This window comes from Lipotes vexillifer, unplaced genomic scaffold (genome assembly GCF_000442215.2).
Source record: "Lipotes vexillifer unplaced genomic scaffold, Lipotes_vexillifer_v1.1 scaffold412, whole genome shotgun sequence".
NCBI lineage: Eukaryota > Metazoa > Chordata > Mammalia > Artiodactyla > Lipotidae > Lipotes > Lipotes vexillifer.
The window spans coordinates 372,011-387,755 of NW_006798464.1; the positions used below are offsets into that span (position 1 = coordinate 372,011).

The window sequence follows — 15,745 nt, forward strand, 5'->3', positions numbered from 1 at the left end:
GAAGAGCAGAGCTTGGCACATAGATAGTGCTATATAAACACTGGCTGTCCCTCCCCCACCCCTTTCTCTCTTGTGTTTCCTCTGCTGCTTTCGAAGCCACAGATCTTTAGCCCATTGGGCCTGGCTCTGGTTCCCCATCTCACGGTGAGCACTTTTAGCTCCGGATGGCCCTGAGTAGCCAGCCTCCAGCCCCCAGTATGGACCAGATCTGGCAGGTGTTACAGCTCCCCATTTATTACTTTCAGTTCTGTTCTGTTTCTGGAACTGTGTTTTTGGGCCCATCTGCGCCCTTTTACTTTTCTCAGCTCATATTTTTTCCTGTCGTTGCTGTGTACCTGGGAGAGATGGAACAAGTCAACTGCCTGCTGTCTTGACCTAAACCTGGCTAAGTTATTTCATTGGTCACACAGAGATGGTACCTGTCAGGTGTTTCTGAAGATTATGTTACAAGTTAAAGGACAAAAGCAATGTGAGTTTGCGTTAGCCAGAGTTTTGAACGCAGCAGATAACTCGTCCTGGAAACCACAGAGAGCCCGTCAGTCTGTGGATTCACAGAGGCTTCGCCAGCAGGTCTGTCCAAACAGCCAAGAGTGCGTCACATGTGTTAATTAAAGAAATTGTCTTTTTCCCTAAAGGCTTTAAATGCAGAAAAACTTAGACTATGCTTATATTTCAGTTAAATTGCTTCTTTCTCAGCCTTTAATAGATCACCATCCGATCTTTTCAGCTTTTAGGTTAAATCGAATGAGATCTGACCTGACTGGCCCAGCTGTACAGCTTTTCAAGAACAGTTCATATTCGCAGTAGAGAGGAACAGGTGACGTAGATACGTTTTGGCGAGACTCTTATTTTTACTTCTTCTCCCCACCTTCCCTGACATTAGTAAGTAGTGAGTGGAAGTGGGGACAGAGGGACTTCTTGTACGTTTTTAATTCAGTAAGTCTACTCTAGACCAGCCAGGAAACTGGTCAAGCCATCCAATGCATTCCTCTCCTCTCTTTGCAACCAAGGGGACAAGAAGGATGTCTGTTTCAGTTCCATATCACCAGCATCATGTCAGAGAAACTGGAATTCCTGCTAGGTTTTGGTTTTGGCCCTTCACTAACTACACTTAAAAATCCCTATTAAAATTAACACAACATTGTAAATCAACTATCCTTCAGTAAAATAAAATCTTTAAAAAATCCCTATTAACGGGCTTCCCTGGTGGCACAGTGGTTGGGAGTCCGCCTGCCGATGCAAGGGACACGGGTTCGTGTCCCGGTCCGGGAGGATCCCACATGCCGCGGAACGGCTGGGCCTGTGAGCCATGGCCGCTGGGCCTGCGCGTCTGGAGCCTGTGCTCCGCAACGGGAGAAGCCACAGCAGTGAGAGGCCCGCATACTGGAAAAAAAAAAAAAAAAAAAAGTCCCTATTAACAAGCTGTGTCATCTTGGATGTTTGTTTCTCGTCGGTTTGACTGGCGTAGGTGGCAGGGCTTTGGAGAGATGAGGGACAGGGGCCACAGGTGGAACCCCTGGAGCATCTTTGAGTGCAGTGCTGTGTACTTTTTAGGTCACAGGCCCCTTGAAGAATCTGATTAAATCTGCAGACCCTCTTCCCAGAAAACTTTCAGACACACACACTTTCATGTATAATTTCAGGGAGTTCCCGGACCTTAGAATTCCATAGGGGACCTACAGACCCCAAGTTAAAAGAATCCTTGTTTTAAGGGTTTGAGGAACAGCCTTAGGGGAACATGGCCCTAGGAGTGAGGTGACATGTCCCCAGAGGTTAAGTTTTAAGGAAACTGTCAGCTCATAAAAGGTCAAAGGTTGATGCAGCTGAAAAGTATATTCTGAGGTCCAGCCTTGATTCTAAATCATGCCAGATAAATTTTTAAAAATTATTTTCTTGCCCTGATGGTGCGTTAAGGAGCCTGGGATCTTTTTTTGTTTGTTTTTTAATTGGGGTATAGTTGATTTACAATGTTGTGTTAGTTTCAGGTGTACAGCAAAGTGATTCAGTTATGCATATACATATATTCATTCTTTTTTAGATTCTTTTCTTATATAGGTTATCACAGAATACTGACTAGAGCTCCCTGTGCTGTACAGTAGGTCCTTGCTGGTTATCTGTGTTATATATAGTGGTGTGTGTGTGTTCATCCCAAGCTTTTGATTTATTTCCCCCCCCTACCCCCGCACTTTTCCCCTTTGGTAACCATCGTTTGTTCTCAATATCTGTAAGTATGTTTCTGTTTTGTAAATAAGTTCATTTGATCTTTTTTTAAAAGTAGATTCCACATATGAGTGATGTCATATGATAACTTGTGGGATGTTTAATTGCCTTTCCTCACTGAGTTGGAACCCCTGCCAGAGATCGTCTACAGTGTGTTTGGGTCCTGTATTTGCCAAAATCACCTCGATTTTAGAAAAGGGCTTCTGAGACCTCTCTGGCCTGGCTGTAGGTCTCAAATGAGTTCGTTCAGTTATGCCCCAAACACGTTTTTGAGAGATTGTTTTGTCCTGCCTCTTCTGTCTGCACCGTTGGCCACCAGAGTTCTCATACTGTTTTTAGCAGAGGCTACTTGAAACCATTCCAGGGGAAGCTGTTGCCATAGCTACCTTGGCTGCCAGAGTTACCGTTTTCTCCTTTTTGTTAGCTTGTGGTTTCCCTGATTTTTAAGGTAACAGCTGATGTTCTGTTTTCCTGCCTTGCAGCAAGGGAAAGGATGGAGTTTTGTTGCTGTTGATGTTTGGTTTCTTATGTTTGGAGTGGTGTGTGTGTGTGTGTTCTGTGTACAAAATAAAGCTACCTGAGAAGATGAAAAGCCAGATATGCATGTACATTTTCCATACTCCAGTTTTTAATTTTGGTCTAGCAGTTGAATTTGGTCCACTTTTAGCCCAATTTTGGACTAACGGCTATAGTCAGTTGCCTTCGGTGGGGAAAAATGTGGCCAAGTTCCATTTCACACTGCCTATAACTCCTAGGAGCAAGAACCACTGTGACCTGGGCTGAGCCTGAACTTGGCTCCAGCACCAGGGCTGCCTCCAAAGGAGCAGGTGGCTGAATCAGGCCCTTCCTGCTCTGAAAACAGAGGTGAGGCCAGCAGGCAGTACAGCCTCACCTGGTGGCAACAGCAGTCCCATCTCACGTCTCTGTCTGAGGCTGTAAACACCGTGCCTCACGTGCAGCTGGTGCTCCAGGTGCAGGTTAAGTCTGCAGAGAGATTCAAGGTTGCCTGGTAACAGAAATCAGAGCTCGCCTTCTGGTCCCCCTTGTACCTCTCCGACTGGACACCTTTCTCCTGCTCTCCACAGGATACTATTCACAGTATTTTCCAATTTGCTCATCTTAGAAATAAACGTTCATTAGATTAAAAAATACACCACCCAGCCCAGTTTATTAGTGCTCAGGACTGTTCATGATCTGGGTTGTTGCCAGTCTGTTGGCACTTGTAAGGCACCGATGGGAATCGGCCAGCGTGGGTTCTGCGGACACATCTGGATCGTGACAGGTGATCGCTGGCTTTGTCTCTGTGTGGTGGGCTCCTCCCCTCCCCACGTGCTTCTAAACCTGCCTGTACCCCTGCTCCCCAGATCAAGATGAATGCCATGCTGGAGACCCCCGAGCTCCCGGCCGTGTTTGACGGGGTGAAGCTGGCCGCAGTGGCTGCTGTGCTGTATGTGATCGTCCGGTGTTTGAACCTGAAGAGCCCCACGGCCCCACCTGAACTCTACTTCCAGGACTCGGGGCTCTCATGCTTCCTGCTCAAGTCCTGTCCTCTTCTGACCAAAGAGTGAGTAGACCTCAAACCCACCTGTACACCGGCCTGCTGATCTGTCTTTGCAGTGTTCAAAGAAGAACCTTCTCACAATGTGTCCTCAAGGCATCCATGTAAAATAGTGTCATTGGTGTTAAAGTAGCCACCGTCTAAATAGGAGCCTGGCGTTTGAATCCTGGCAGGCAGGAGTCAGCCTCAGATCTTTGTTGCCTGGAAACATCCCTTCCTCCATGGGGTAGTGTCATCATCCATGACAAGGACTTTGCAGAAAACAGCTGTCATTTTTAGGTAGATGCAGAAAGCTTAGACAGTATTCTAGCCCTTTATCAAATGCTCTGTTGCCAGTTCTAAGACAGAGAAATCATCCTGACCCAAAATAATTAATGAGCAAAAAAAGCACAGGCTCATTCATTGGGTACTGTCCCTCTGCCTTATTGAAAAATATACTGAGCATTAACTAAGAGAATCCACTTAAGAGAGGGTTTTCATTGCAAGTGAACCAGATTTCCCTGCAGAAGCCCCAGGTCTGTGTTTTGGGGGTGGCAGGGGTGAGCACTGCTTCTGATAGAGGAAACCGTAGTTGTAAAACAAAGGGTATCTGCATTCCACATCACACGTGCTGTTTTCAGGAGATGCCTCGTGAAATCTTCCCCTGTTGATGTCTTCTGAATAACTCCGTCTTCCTGCAGCACTTGGGACAAGCCTCTCATGTGAAGCAGTCCACGCTCTCTGGGGTCTTAGTTCCTTCCTCCTTCCTCATTGCTGCGTCACCTTGTTTGTGCCTCTTCAAGCTTAGTCCATTCTGCCAGGTGTGGCTTTCCAGATGGATGCTGCTCGGAGAGCTGTCTTATCCCAACCGTGTCCCCGGAGCGCCTAACAAAGTTCCTTATACTCAGTGGACAGTAGCAGAAGCTCTTCCCTCTATCCTGGTATAACCTCTCACCGCCTCTGTTGGGTGAATGATTCCCTTCTAAGAGGAGATGGGCAGCAGAGACACCTGAGAGTTTGAGCTCTTGCTTTGTCCTCTTTGGTTGTCTAGTTCATTTTCATGTGCTGTTACCCACGGGTGAAGAGCTGTGGGCTGCAGGTGTTTGGGGTGTTTGTGTACAGTTTGCTCATAGTTATAACAATAATGCCATGACTCCAAAAAGTTGCTATCAAGTTGAGAGAGACTTATAACTCCGTCATATTGCCTAACACCTGTGGACTGCCATGTACCATATAAATTTCATCATAGTAAATTTGCACCCACCCCTGCTGAAGGGACTTCTCATTACAGTAGGCTCCACAACCATTATCAAGGACGTGGTGTTCTTAGCAAGCAGTGTTTGCATTGAAAACGCTCCTCTCTGAGGAGCGTGCACAGAATCGGTATGTTTTCAAAATTGTCCAGATTCTTCCATACTTAATTTAGATAATTCACTCATCTGGCAAGGAACATTTGCACCCAATTTCAGATTGAGTGGGACCCAGTTAGACCCAGTTCCCAGGTCTTCTCTTTGTAGAGAGCTTTTGAAAACCAAGATATTAAAAGCCCTACAAGATTATAGGCAGCTGAGTACACATTTCCACCCAGCATTGCTTCCTAAGTAATTAGAGGAAGCCCTGGGAAAGTTGCTCCTGTCCAGGCTCTGGATAAACATCACAATAAGGTTTGATTCCACACTAATTGTTAAAAGTGTTTAAAAAAAAAAAAGAGCTGATTTTGGCAGGGTTTTTTCTTAACCTCTTTTCTTGTTTTTCTTTGAAAAATACCCCAGAGACATAAGTCCAACAGTTTCTCTTTGCTTTTTCCCCTTCCTGGCACTCTTTCTCGATGAGCCTATGGAACTGTCCTAGCGCTACGTGACCTCTATTGCGATTGCCCCCACCCTCCCTCCTGGGATGGAAGTGCATCCCTGATCACAGTCTCCTTGGACCTCGTGGCTCTGGCCACCCTCTCCCACCACCCCCTTCATTAACCAGTTGCCACGCTCCTTCCTGGTGAAACCCAAATCAGGGAGAGGTGGAGGTCAGCCTAGGCTAAAGGCAGAGCTGATGCATGTTTAGGACTTAGCTATGGTTTGAAGGTGGCTGTGAGAGGACAATTCCCCAGAAACTATGTACTTCCAAGACCTGTCCTGTTGAGCACAGGACCAGCCCTCCTAGAGTACGTTGGAACATTACTTAAAACAGCTAAATGCCAAACACCCACATTCTCTGACTTGATCGTGACAAATGATTATTAAAGGGCAAAAGGATTCACTTTTCCCCTCCATCTTTTAACTAAGTTCTTACTTTTTATTTATACTCTTAATTTTGGGAAAAACTATATCCTGTGTTCACGTAGCATATCACCAAAATGTTTTCCTGTTACTCTCTCATCCACATTACTGCATTTAAAATTTTGAGTATCTCTCATAGGCATTATGCCATTTAATCCTCTTAACAACTTTGAGGTTGGATTCATTTTTCCTCTCATTTTAAGGATGGGGAAATGAGGAGTAGCAGAGGCGGAGACTGGACCCAAGTCTGTGACCCCAGAGCTGGCTTCCTTCCTATCCACAGGGAGGGGGACAGAGACCTTTCTCAGGGTACAGGTGAGAGAGAGGAAGCCGAGAGCAGTGAGGGGCCAGCCCACGACAAGAGTCTGTAGCAGGACTGGCCCCAGAGTGGCCTTCCGATTCCTGCATGACCCTCTTTCTATTTTAATCACTGTCGGAAGCCAGTGGCCTTGATGTTCTTTCTCTGTGTGGCGTGTTTGTAACAGCCTTCCATATATTTGAAGCTGAGGGCAGGAAACATATCTGTTATGGGTAAAAGTGCTTCTCCTGGGACTTTGAAGATTTTTTTCCCAGAGGAAGCCTGTCTGCAGCCTTCACAAACAATCATCTAGGCTAGAAATGTCAGTTAATTGATTTACAACAAGCTAATGGTGTTACTCAGTAACCCCGACTGAAAGTGGCCAGTTATTATGACTTATGTCTGGAATCAGGACATAGTCTCTTGCTGTTCTGGTGTAGAAAAAAAAGTTGGTGAAAGGTGAACATCAAAAACCTGTTAGGAAAATAGGGATTTTTTTTCCCTCCCTTCAGCACTGAAGTCAGTTTTTAAATCTGTTTTGAGATCACCTATCTAAAGATACATTAGAAGTGAACCTTTTAATGTCTGGAAGAAAACTTTTCTAAGATGGGATGATATGTCTCTTGTTCACTTAGCAACAGATCAATATTTACCTAGCAATTCCTTTTTTTTGTTCTCAAGAAGTGTTTGCTTTCAGTGAAACAAGCAAACCAAAAGATCAAATCAGTATTTAGAAAATGTAGTTGATGATACAGATCTCTGTTTTTTCCCGAATAAAAAATTTAATGCATATTCATTTTTTAAAATGGAGAATAAAGTGAAACATACAAAAATCATCTGTAAGTCTCCGCCTCAGAGATTCATATCATTACTACTTTGGTCATCACCCCTGTGGGTTTTTTTCTGCTGCAGATACTTTACCCCAACAAAATCAGGGGCATATATAGCATTTGGTAACCTGCTTTAACACTTCGTGTTCCCTGGGAACGTTCCTGGCAGTCCAGTGATTAAGAGTCTGCACTTCCAATGCAGGGGTTGCAGGTTCAATCCCCTGTGGGGGAACTGAAATCCCACATGACTTGCGGCGCAGTCAAAAAATTTAAACAAAACAAAGCACTTGGTTTACCATGGACATTTATCCATGCTGCTACATATCTTCTAATATTTGATTTTTTAACAGCTTCCGAATTATGTCAACCATTCAGATTTCCTAATGGCCGCTGGCAGCAGTGGTGTAGAGAAAAAGGCTTGATTTGAAATGTAGATTAGGATACACACTGAGGTCTTCTTCTAAACTAGCTGCAGAACCCTGGACCAAGTGACAGGCCCTCTGGTCCTTGGTTTCCTTGTGTATAAAATGAAACAGTCTTACAAAGCTACTTCTCATCATGAAGCTATGATAGGAATGCTATGATGCTACCCAAGACAGCATCAATGTTCTTTTTATTTATTCATGCAGCAGACACCACGTAGACTTCTAATACCCCAGCTTTTTGTTGGGGGTGGATGACTCAGTGACTAGAAGTCACAGAGCCCATGAAGAGGGGAACATTTTAGAGCTGTGCTTTACATATATCTCTAGTTTTAAGCCATGAAGAAAAGGTTGAGTGTTTCTGATGCTAATTCTTTAACTGTAATGCATGAAAAAACCAGGGCTGATTGACCCCATTATTCTGGCTGTGTATACTACCTCTTTTCCCATTCTAACTCACACTGAACCATCCCAGTGTGGCTTGGGAAATGGGTTGTGCTATGAACTGAATTGTGTCCCTCCCCAAATTCATGTTGAGGCCCTAACTCCTGATGTAATGATATTTGGAGATGGGACCTCTAAGAGGTAATATGGGTGAAATGAGGTCATATGGGTGGGGCCTTCATGATAGGATTAGTGCCCTTGTAAGAAAAGGAAGAGATACCAGTGCTCTGTCTCTACCATATAAGGACACAGCAAGAAGGTGGCCTTCTACAAGCCAGGAAAAGAGCTCTCACCAGGAATCAGATTGGCTTACACCTTGATCTTGGACTTCCAGCCTCTAAAATTGTGAGAAATAATTTCTGCTACTTAAGCCAGAAAAAAAATTAAAATTAAAATAATAAAATAATAAAATGAAACAGGTAGCTTTCCTGCAGTACCCTTTCAGCACTAACATCCTCTGAGTCTAGGACCACTGCATTGTCACCAAGCACCAGAAGAGTTTCCTGTGGGAAGGACCCTGGGGTTGGGGAGCCCTGGCTACAAGGTAAGGGCAAAAACCCAAAGAGAAGGATTCTCTTGTGTATCTGCCCTCTCCTAACTATTCCCACTCCCCTTGCTCTAAGACAAGGGGACACCTGATCCCATGGCCTTTTGTTTTTTTTAAGGACTTTTTTGAGCTATCATTTACATATATTAAAATACACAGACCTTAAGTATACAGCTCAGGGCCTTTTGCATATATATTCACCTGTGTAACTGTCACTCCCTTGTGCTTTACAGGAGTGTCCCGAGTCACCTCCCTGCCTCTGCCCCACTCTGTCACAATACCACTTGAGTTGGGTTCTTCAAGCAGGCCAGCACCCAGGGTGCTACAGTGTGACCCCAGCCTACCTGGCCCGCCTTACCACTCATGGCGTTCTCCCATTGCCTGTTAAGTGCCTACCCCTTAGGTTTTCATCCCTGGCTCCCCCAAATCCCTTCTTTCTCTCTCCACCAAGATACCTCCTTACCCTGTAAGAGAAACTTTAAATAACTTCAATTCTGAGAAAATTTGCCTGACTTCCTCCAACTCCTCTTCAGCCAGAATGAGGCCCTCTTCCATCTTCCTACCCATGTTTCCCCAGCATGTAGCTTCTGTGTCCATTTAGCACATTTCATCTTGTTCTTTAGGGATCTGTGTCTGTCTCTTTTCTTCATCAGTGGAGTACATGTACCCCCAAATCAAGAGCCATACTCTTGACCAGACAGAACAGGATTCCTAGCAATGCCAAATCTTTAAGTATAATGCCATTCTGTCTCTCATTTTCCATAGACAGGTGTAGATGAGGGATGTTCCCATTTTGGTGAATGCCACGTGCTCAGGCGAAAGAAACCACACTGTTTTCAGCTTATGCAATCAGTGCTGCTCAGGGGCGCTCCAGGGAATCAGGTGTACCTTCGGCTCTGATCAAGTTTTGTTTATTAGGAAGTCACCATGCTGTCTCTGAAAGTAGATAGATTGGTTGTTTGGTCTTAAATTAAGTCAGGGCAACCCCAGGTCTATGCAGAAAGGCAGTTTGCAGCCTCTGCCCTTCGCTTGTATTTTCCATCACCAGGTCCTGGTTAGAAAATGAAGACAGGAAGCAGGTGCCCCATCTCTGGAAGCCTGCTATTAGAATGTATATATTCCCTGTGGGAAGCCAGGCTTCTACTTTTTCACTCATTAGCAGGCCTGTCAGTATGGGTCATGGTATAGCTGAAGATGAAGGCATTTAGGAGGAATGTGATGGAGCACTTAGCTAATAGACAAGCCTAAAAGTGGATAGCTGAGGTGTTTTTATTGGATGCAAGAGACATCTGTGAGTCCCTATGGGGTCTGAAGAAGGGAAGCAGTGTGATCAAAACCTCAGCCACATGTTTGTGGGTCCTTTCTTCCCCAGAGACAAAAAGGTAATGGGTTTCTTCTGCAACCAGCTGCCACCTGTATTAATAAGAACTGGATGTTATTATTCTCTGTGAGTTTGAGAGATACCTGAAACTTGAAGAAGAAGGTCACACCCATTCCAACATCAAGTCAAAAATAGTAGTTGACTCACCTATGCCATTGTGCCCTTTCTGAGCATTTCCTCTTTGAAGCTGCTTCAGACACTGATAAGAGAATGGCAGAAACCCCATGACCTTTCCATGGATCATAATGGGTTCATCTTCTGTGTTTTTTTTCTGTTTCTCTCCTCACTCACCAAGAGTACAAACTCCAAACAAGAATCCTATTGAAATGTTCTCATCATAATTAGTCCGTTTTTAGTTTCCTGCCAGTGGTCCTCCGTTAGTCTTTGTTAATGAACATTTGAAGACCTACTTCTCTGAGACTCCATTGTTGGGAGGTATTTTTAAAAACTTTTTCATTGTGAACAAAATTTTTAGGGACTTCCCTGGCGGTCCAGTGGTTAAGACTCCAAGCTTCCACCGCAGGGAGTGCAGGTTCGACCCCTGGTCTGGGAACTAAGATCCTGCATGCCACACGGCACAACCAAAAAACAAAAACAAAAACAAAAAATGTTATTGGTTTCTGCACAACTGTGCTTCCTAATTATTTCTTCTCTCAAGCAATACCAATTCCCTCTCTGTTGCAGTCATACACATTCCCTTCCTAACAGTAATATTCATTTTTCTTTTATGTACCCCAAATAAAAGCCTGATTCTATATATAAAAATACTATATATATATATATATATATATATATATATATATATATATATATATGCAAGATACACTATTTTTGTCCTCACGTACCAAGGACATATTAAATAATTAGAAGTATTGAACAGAAAATCACTAATTCAGATCTCTCTGATACTGCAGTATATGGAATTATTTTCCAAATCTAAAGAGCAAAGGACTCGGTATATAAACTCCTACTCCCCTTCCCATTTCCTTCCTTGCCTCCTTTTTATTTTACTGTCTATTTGCAGTGGCAGTGTCACAGGGGAAGCTAGGGCAAGGGTCTTAGATATAGACAATTGGTGTTTTCTCAGTCTTAAATAAAACACCATGCAAAAGCAGCTTCACACGTCCCCTTCCAGTCAGATTGCCACCCCTAGGCCCCTCCTGGGTAGAAATTCTGGAGCCAGCACTGCTTATTTATAGTGAGTTAAAGTTGAAAAGAATTTGATTATCTTGGGCTTAAATTCTTAATTCCCTCTTGCTCCCAGAGACATTCCAAATCAGATTTAGCTCCTTTCCTCCTTGGCTGAACACTAAAGCTTTGTCCTGTTTATAGGATAATCTCCTAATTGTCCAAAGTCTTAATTCTATTGACCTGATTTTACCCATTTTAAGAACTGTGCAAATATTTCCTTAGATGCTTGTGGTAAACCATTAACAATTGATAAGTGGATCTGTAGCACTCTGGTGAGCTTATTATGTAAGCACCGGACCTTCAAGCACATTTTTGGGAAACTTACATTGCAAGAGAGTTCTTGAAAGCTGAAAGACTCAAAATCATCTCTGTTGAGACTGATTATTGATGGTTAGCCCAGTGAAGACACGTTCTCAGGTGACTTCATCTTAAAATTGCTTGTTTCTGATGACATGGCCCAAACCAAAGTGGTCAGGGTGAGAAAGTTGAGAGTTGTTAAACCTTGGCTACCGTCCTCTGTTACTAGGCTGACCAAACACCCCGGTTTTCCCAGGACTGATAGGTTTCCCAGAATATGGAACTTTCAATGCTAAAACCAGGGAAGTACCAGACAAACGGGGGTGCGTTGGCCACCCTCTGTTACTGTCTTCTGCCATCAGATGGTGAGGTTTTTATAAGGGGTTATGCATTAGGGGTAGGTGTTCAGTTCACCAGTGGTCAGGTTTAATTTAACTCTTGGATGTTGCCCACCTGTACTGTCTCTGCGCTAGCAGGTCACTTATCCAAGAGGCCAGGAGGAAAGTGCTACCATCTTTGAGGCCTCTTGTATTGAATTAAGATGAGCAAGCTGAGCCTGTGGAGAAATTCATCCACTTTCTCTAACCTTGGTACAGGTTGTAGCTTCTTGTTAGAGACTCTGTGCCTTCATGCAGGAATTGCTGAAAGATCTAAAAGCTTCCAAATCCAGAATATTCAAGACTTCTGTGATTTAGTTCAGATGGAAGGCAGCACATCTCCCATGTGCCATGTACTCCTTAAAGCAGTCAATTTCAGTTTCCAAAAACGTATGACCAACCTATTCCCCTGTTCATCATGCCTGAGTTTATTCTTCAGGGCTCTGCCATGCCTTCAAAAAGGCAAAAGAAGCATGTGCTACAGCTGATTACTTCACAATGGTGTCAAACCCAGCACATATGGATGGGCAAGTGGGCCTCTGCTCCGTGCAAGGCTGGTCCCATTGCCAAGTCACCCTCTCTTTCAGTCTTTCCCAGACTAAGCTCCAGCGACCATCTTTGTCCACCAATCATCCTTAATTTTGCTTAAACAACTTAACTAAATCCAATTTACTTTACAGGATTTGCCTGGGATCAGATCCACGTTTCCAGTCCTTCTCAATATGTAGTTGACTGAAAATCAATCCAATATCCAGGAGCAGGAAATGGGCCTCATTATCTAGAAACTCTAAAATTTCCAAGTGTAGCCAACTTTTATCAGTTTCTTATGTTCTACTGATCCTATAAATTTAGTGCTTACCAATTTTGATGTCAAACTAATCCTTTTGTCTGCCTGCTCCACGGCATGGCTCCCTTCACTATGACAGTACACTCGATACTGCAAAGCAGTATATGCTTTACTAGTAAAGTATAATTAAGACAGCAACTTGACTTTGAAAGTGTGTTCTAGAGGGTTAATAAGTATGATTTCTAAACTCTAACTGCCCCTGTTGCCATCCAGCAGTGTAGAGGGTTAAGAGCTGACTGCAGTTTTACTTCACCTTTGTCTGAAGCAGCGGTGTGTGAAGCAACCAATTTTGGAAGCCCCCAGTTCTCTGCAGCAGCCTCAAGGATACCTTCTGTGCAAATGGAGTCTGTTGGGGGGACTGGGTTTTAGGATCAGAATCTGCTTGGTGGTTAACTCAAGGAAAGCATCTTCCTGGATTTCTAAGGAAATCTACCCCTCTGTGAAATTCTAGGAAGCAAAGCTTTTACTCATACAGAAAGCTGTAATCCTTCACGAATTGATGTTTCACATGATTGGATGAGATGCCATCCCTGTTACCACCCCAAGTAACTGTCTGCCAGGCTGAGCAGTGCCCTTTCTCAAGGGCTGAGTCCTCCTCAGAGCAAGCACTTCCTCTGCCCAAGGCGGCTGCCTGCGGTGCAGTGTCACCACGAGCCCTGGAAATGAGTCAGCCCTTGTGGCAGCTTGTGAACCACCCTAAATCTCCACCCCATGTCATTTCTAATCATAGAGTGAGGACTCTCAGTCAGCGAGGGTGCCTGGCGTCAAGTTGGAGGGCTTAATTTCTGAGGTAGACAGTAAGAGTCTATAATCCGGAGCATTTGGGAAACCTCCTAGCCTGGAGGTCCAGTGGTTGATCCCAAACCATCTCTGGCCTTGTGGGAACAGAGAGGTCCACAAGAAGCAGCAGGTTGTGTATTTTTCCATGTTTCCACTGAGTACTAATGCCATTGCCAACCAACCTGACTTTCCTGTTGACATGTGGCACCAAATTCTCTGGAACTGGTGTTTTCAGCCAGATAACAAAAGCTTGAACGGTAATTCCTTATTAATATAAAGTGAGAAACTCCATGTTTGTTTGTTTTTTTAATTTCTTTTTCTTTTTCTTTTATTATTTTGGCCACGCTACACGGCTTGTGGGATCTTAGTTCCCTGACCAGGGATCAAACCCGGGCCCACGGCAGTGAAGGAGCTGAGTCTTAACCACTGGACCACCAGGGAATTCCCTATGTATGCTTTTTAAACTTGAAATCTGCCAAGGCATAACAGTACAGACTTTTCCTTCCTTAGCATTTCAATAAAGGATGATTCTTCTCAGTGAATACATAAATATGTATTTTTTAAAGTTAGTTAATATTTAGTAACCTGCTCTTCCAGTCTGTTCTCTGTGTGCATACACACTCGTCCCCTCCCACACACACACAACGCTTTTTCTCATATTTCCATCTCCTCTGCGCATCAAAGTCCTCTTCGTCCCTCAAGGCCTCCCCACATCCTAGTTCTTCCAGCATTCTCAGACTTTCACTCTTCTTCTGTCCCTTTGGCTCCTACCTAACAACAGGGATGTAAATGATATCTTTCCATGTGTGTATCTCTCTTCTGTATTCTGAGAGGCTTAAGGACAGACACCATCTTAAATTTTTCTTTATTCTCTATGGCTGCTGCTTTGCACAGAGTCAGTGCACCCTAATGTTTTTAGGTAGTTTTGGTAGGAACCCAGGTGATTAAGTGTCAGAATGAGTAATTCAGGTAAGTGATAAAGGAGTTTAGAGAAAGAGGGAGATGGTACTATGGTGGCTTGGATGTTGAGGTCTTGTGTGATCCTGAAAGATGAGTTGGTTTGGAAAGAAGAGAAGACAGAGAGGTTGGTGTGAGCATGAGCCAGTGAAATCCATCCTTTAAGCAAATGCTTCCGGTAGAAAACTGACTTTGCTCTCTGGGCCAGCACTCTTCACCCACCCACATCTCTCCCCTTGTCCTGCTAGCCTCCCAGCCAGCTGACCTGCGTAACAAGATGATGGAGTCCTCACCGACTTGGCATGTTTCCTCATTGTCACTGCTGTGCCCTGACCCCACAGCCCCTCTGCTCCTGTCACCGCACTTCCAGGATCTTCATTTGGCTGGACGTTGACCATCTCTCTTGCAATTCCCAAACATCTCCTTGGTGCTCTTTGTGTAGCCTTTGGACCTGCCACCCTCTCTGCCCTTTGTTCACTGTGCCCTTGATTTTGTTTGCTAGTGTGCTTTGGCCCCATCACTGGCCTGGTCTCCATAGCTGCTTCCCGGCCAGCTCTTTGCCAGGTCCCTATGCCATGATCTGGTGTGACAAGAGCTGTCTGATTACAGCAGAGAGCCCCAGGTCTTCAGGGGAGAAAGAGGAGGTCAGATCACATGGATTCTCAAATTCCCAGAAAGGAGGTGTTTGGACTTGATCCCACGACCACTAGTGGTGGTAGGAAAGGGAAGGATGGGACAAATTCCAGATACCTTTCAAGGCAGAATCAATAGAATCAATCAATCAAATGTTGGTGGATAATGGAATGGCCTTGGGCATCGGTGGGAAGGGCTGAATCAGAGAAAATGCAGAGGTTACTGAGCAGTTGAGAGAAGAATAGAATCATTGGCAGAAATAGAGAAGTCCAGTAGGGAAGCTGCTTTCTTGGGGAAAACTGTTTAGTTTGGGGCAGTCTGTGGGATGTACCTGTGCCCAGGTGCAAATGTGGCAACGGTGAGGCTTAGGTGTGAGCTTAAGGCCCGACATGCAGATCCCAGAGCGGCTGCCGGCAGGGGAGAGAAAGACAGAGGGGCAGAGAGAGCTGAGGACCGATGGCTGTGGCAGGTGAGGGTGGGAGGAAAAGCCAGTGAGCAAGCCAGAGACAGGCAGTCAGAAAGGTTAGAGGAGAGCCAGGAGCCCCGGCTGCTACAGAAGCCAGAGAAGGAAGGCGTGGCAGGAGACAGTGTCAGAAACCACAGAAAGTGAGGAAGAATGAGGGCTGACCAAAGGCCTTGGAGCTCGGCCTGAAAGAATCAAGGATTTTTTAAAAAATCTTTTGGCAGGGGTCCCTGATGGCGCAGTGG

The 15,745-nt window shown here is 44.7% G+C and overlaps 1 protein-coding gene across 1 annotated transcript in view; it reads left to right on the forward strand.

Annotated features, from left to right (window-relative positions):
- Positions 1 to 3,590: 3,590 nt before the first annotated feature.
- Positions 3,591 to 15,745, forward strand: part of ABHD2 (abhydrolase domain containing 2, acylglycerol lipase) — a 73,353-nt gene continuing 61,198 nt past the window's right edge. Inside the window, exon 1 of the mRNA XM_007470515.1 lies at positions 3,591 to 3,784. Within this exon, the coding sequence (XP_007470577.1) occupies positions 3,591 to 3,784 (194 nt within the window). The remainder of the gene's footprint in view (positions 3,785 to 15,745) is intronic.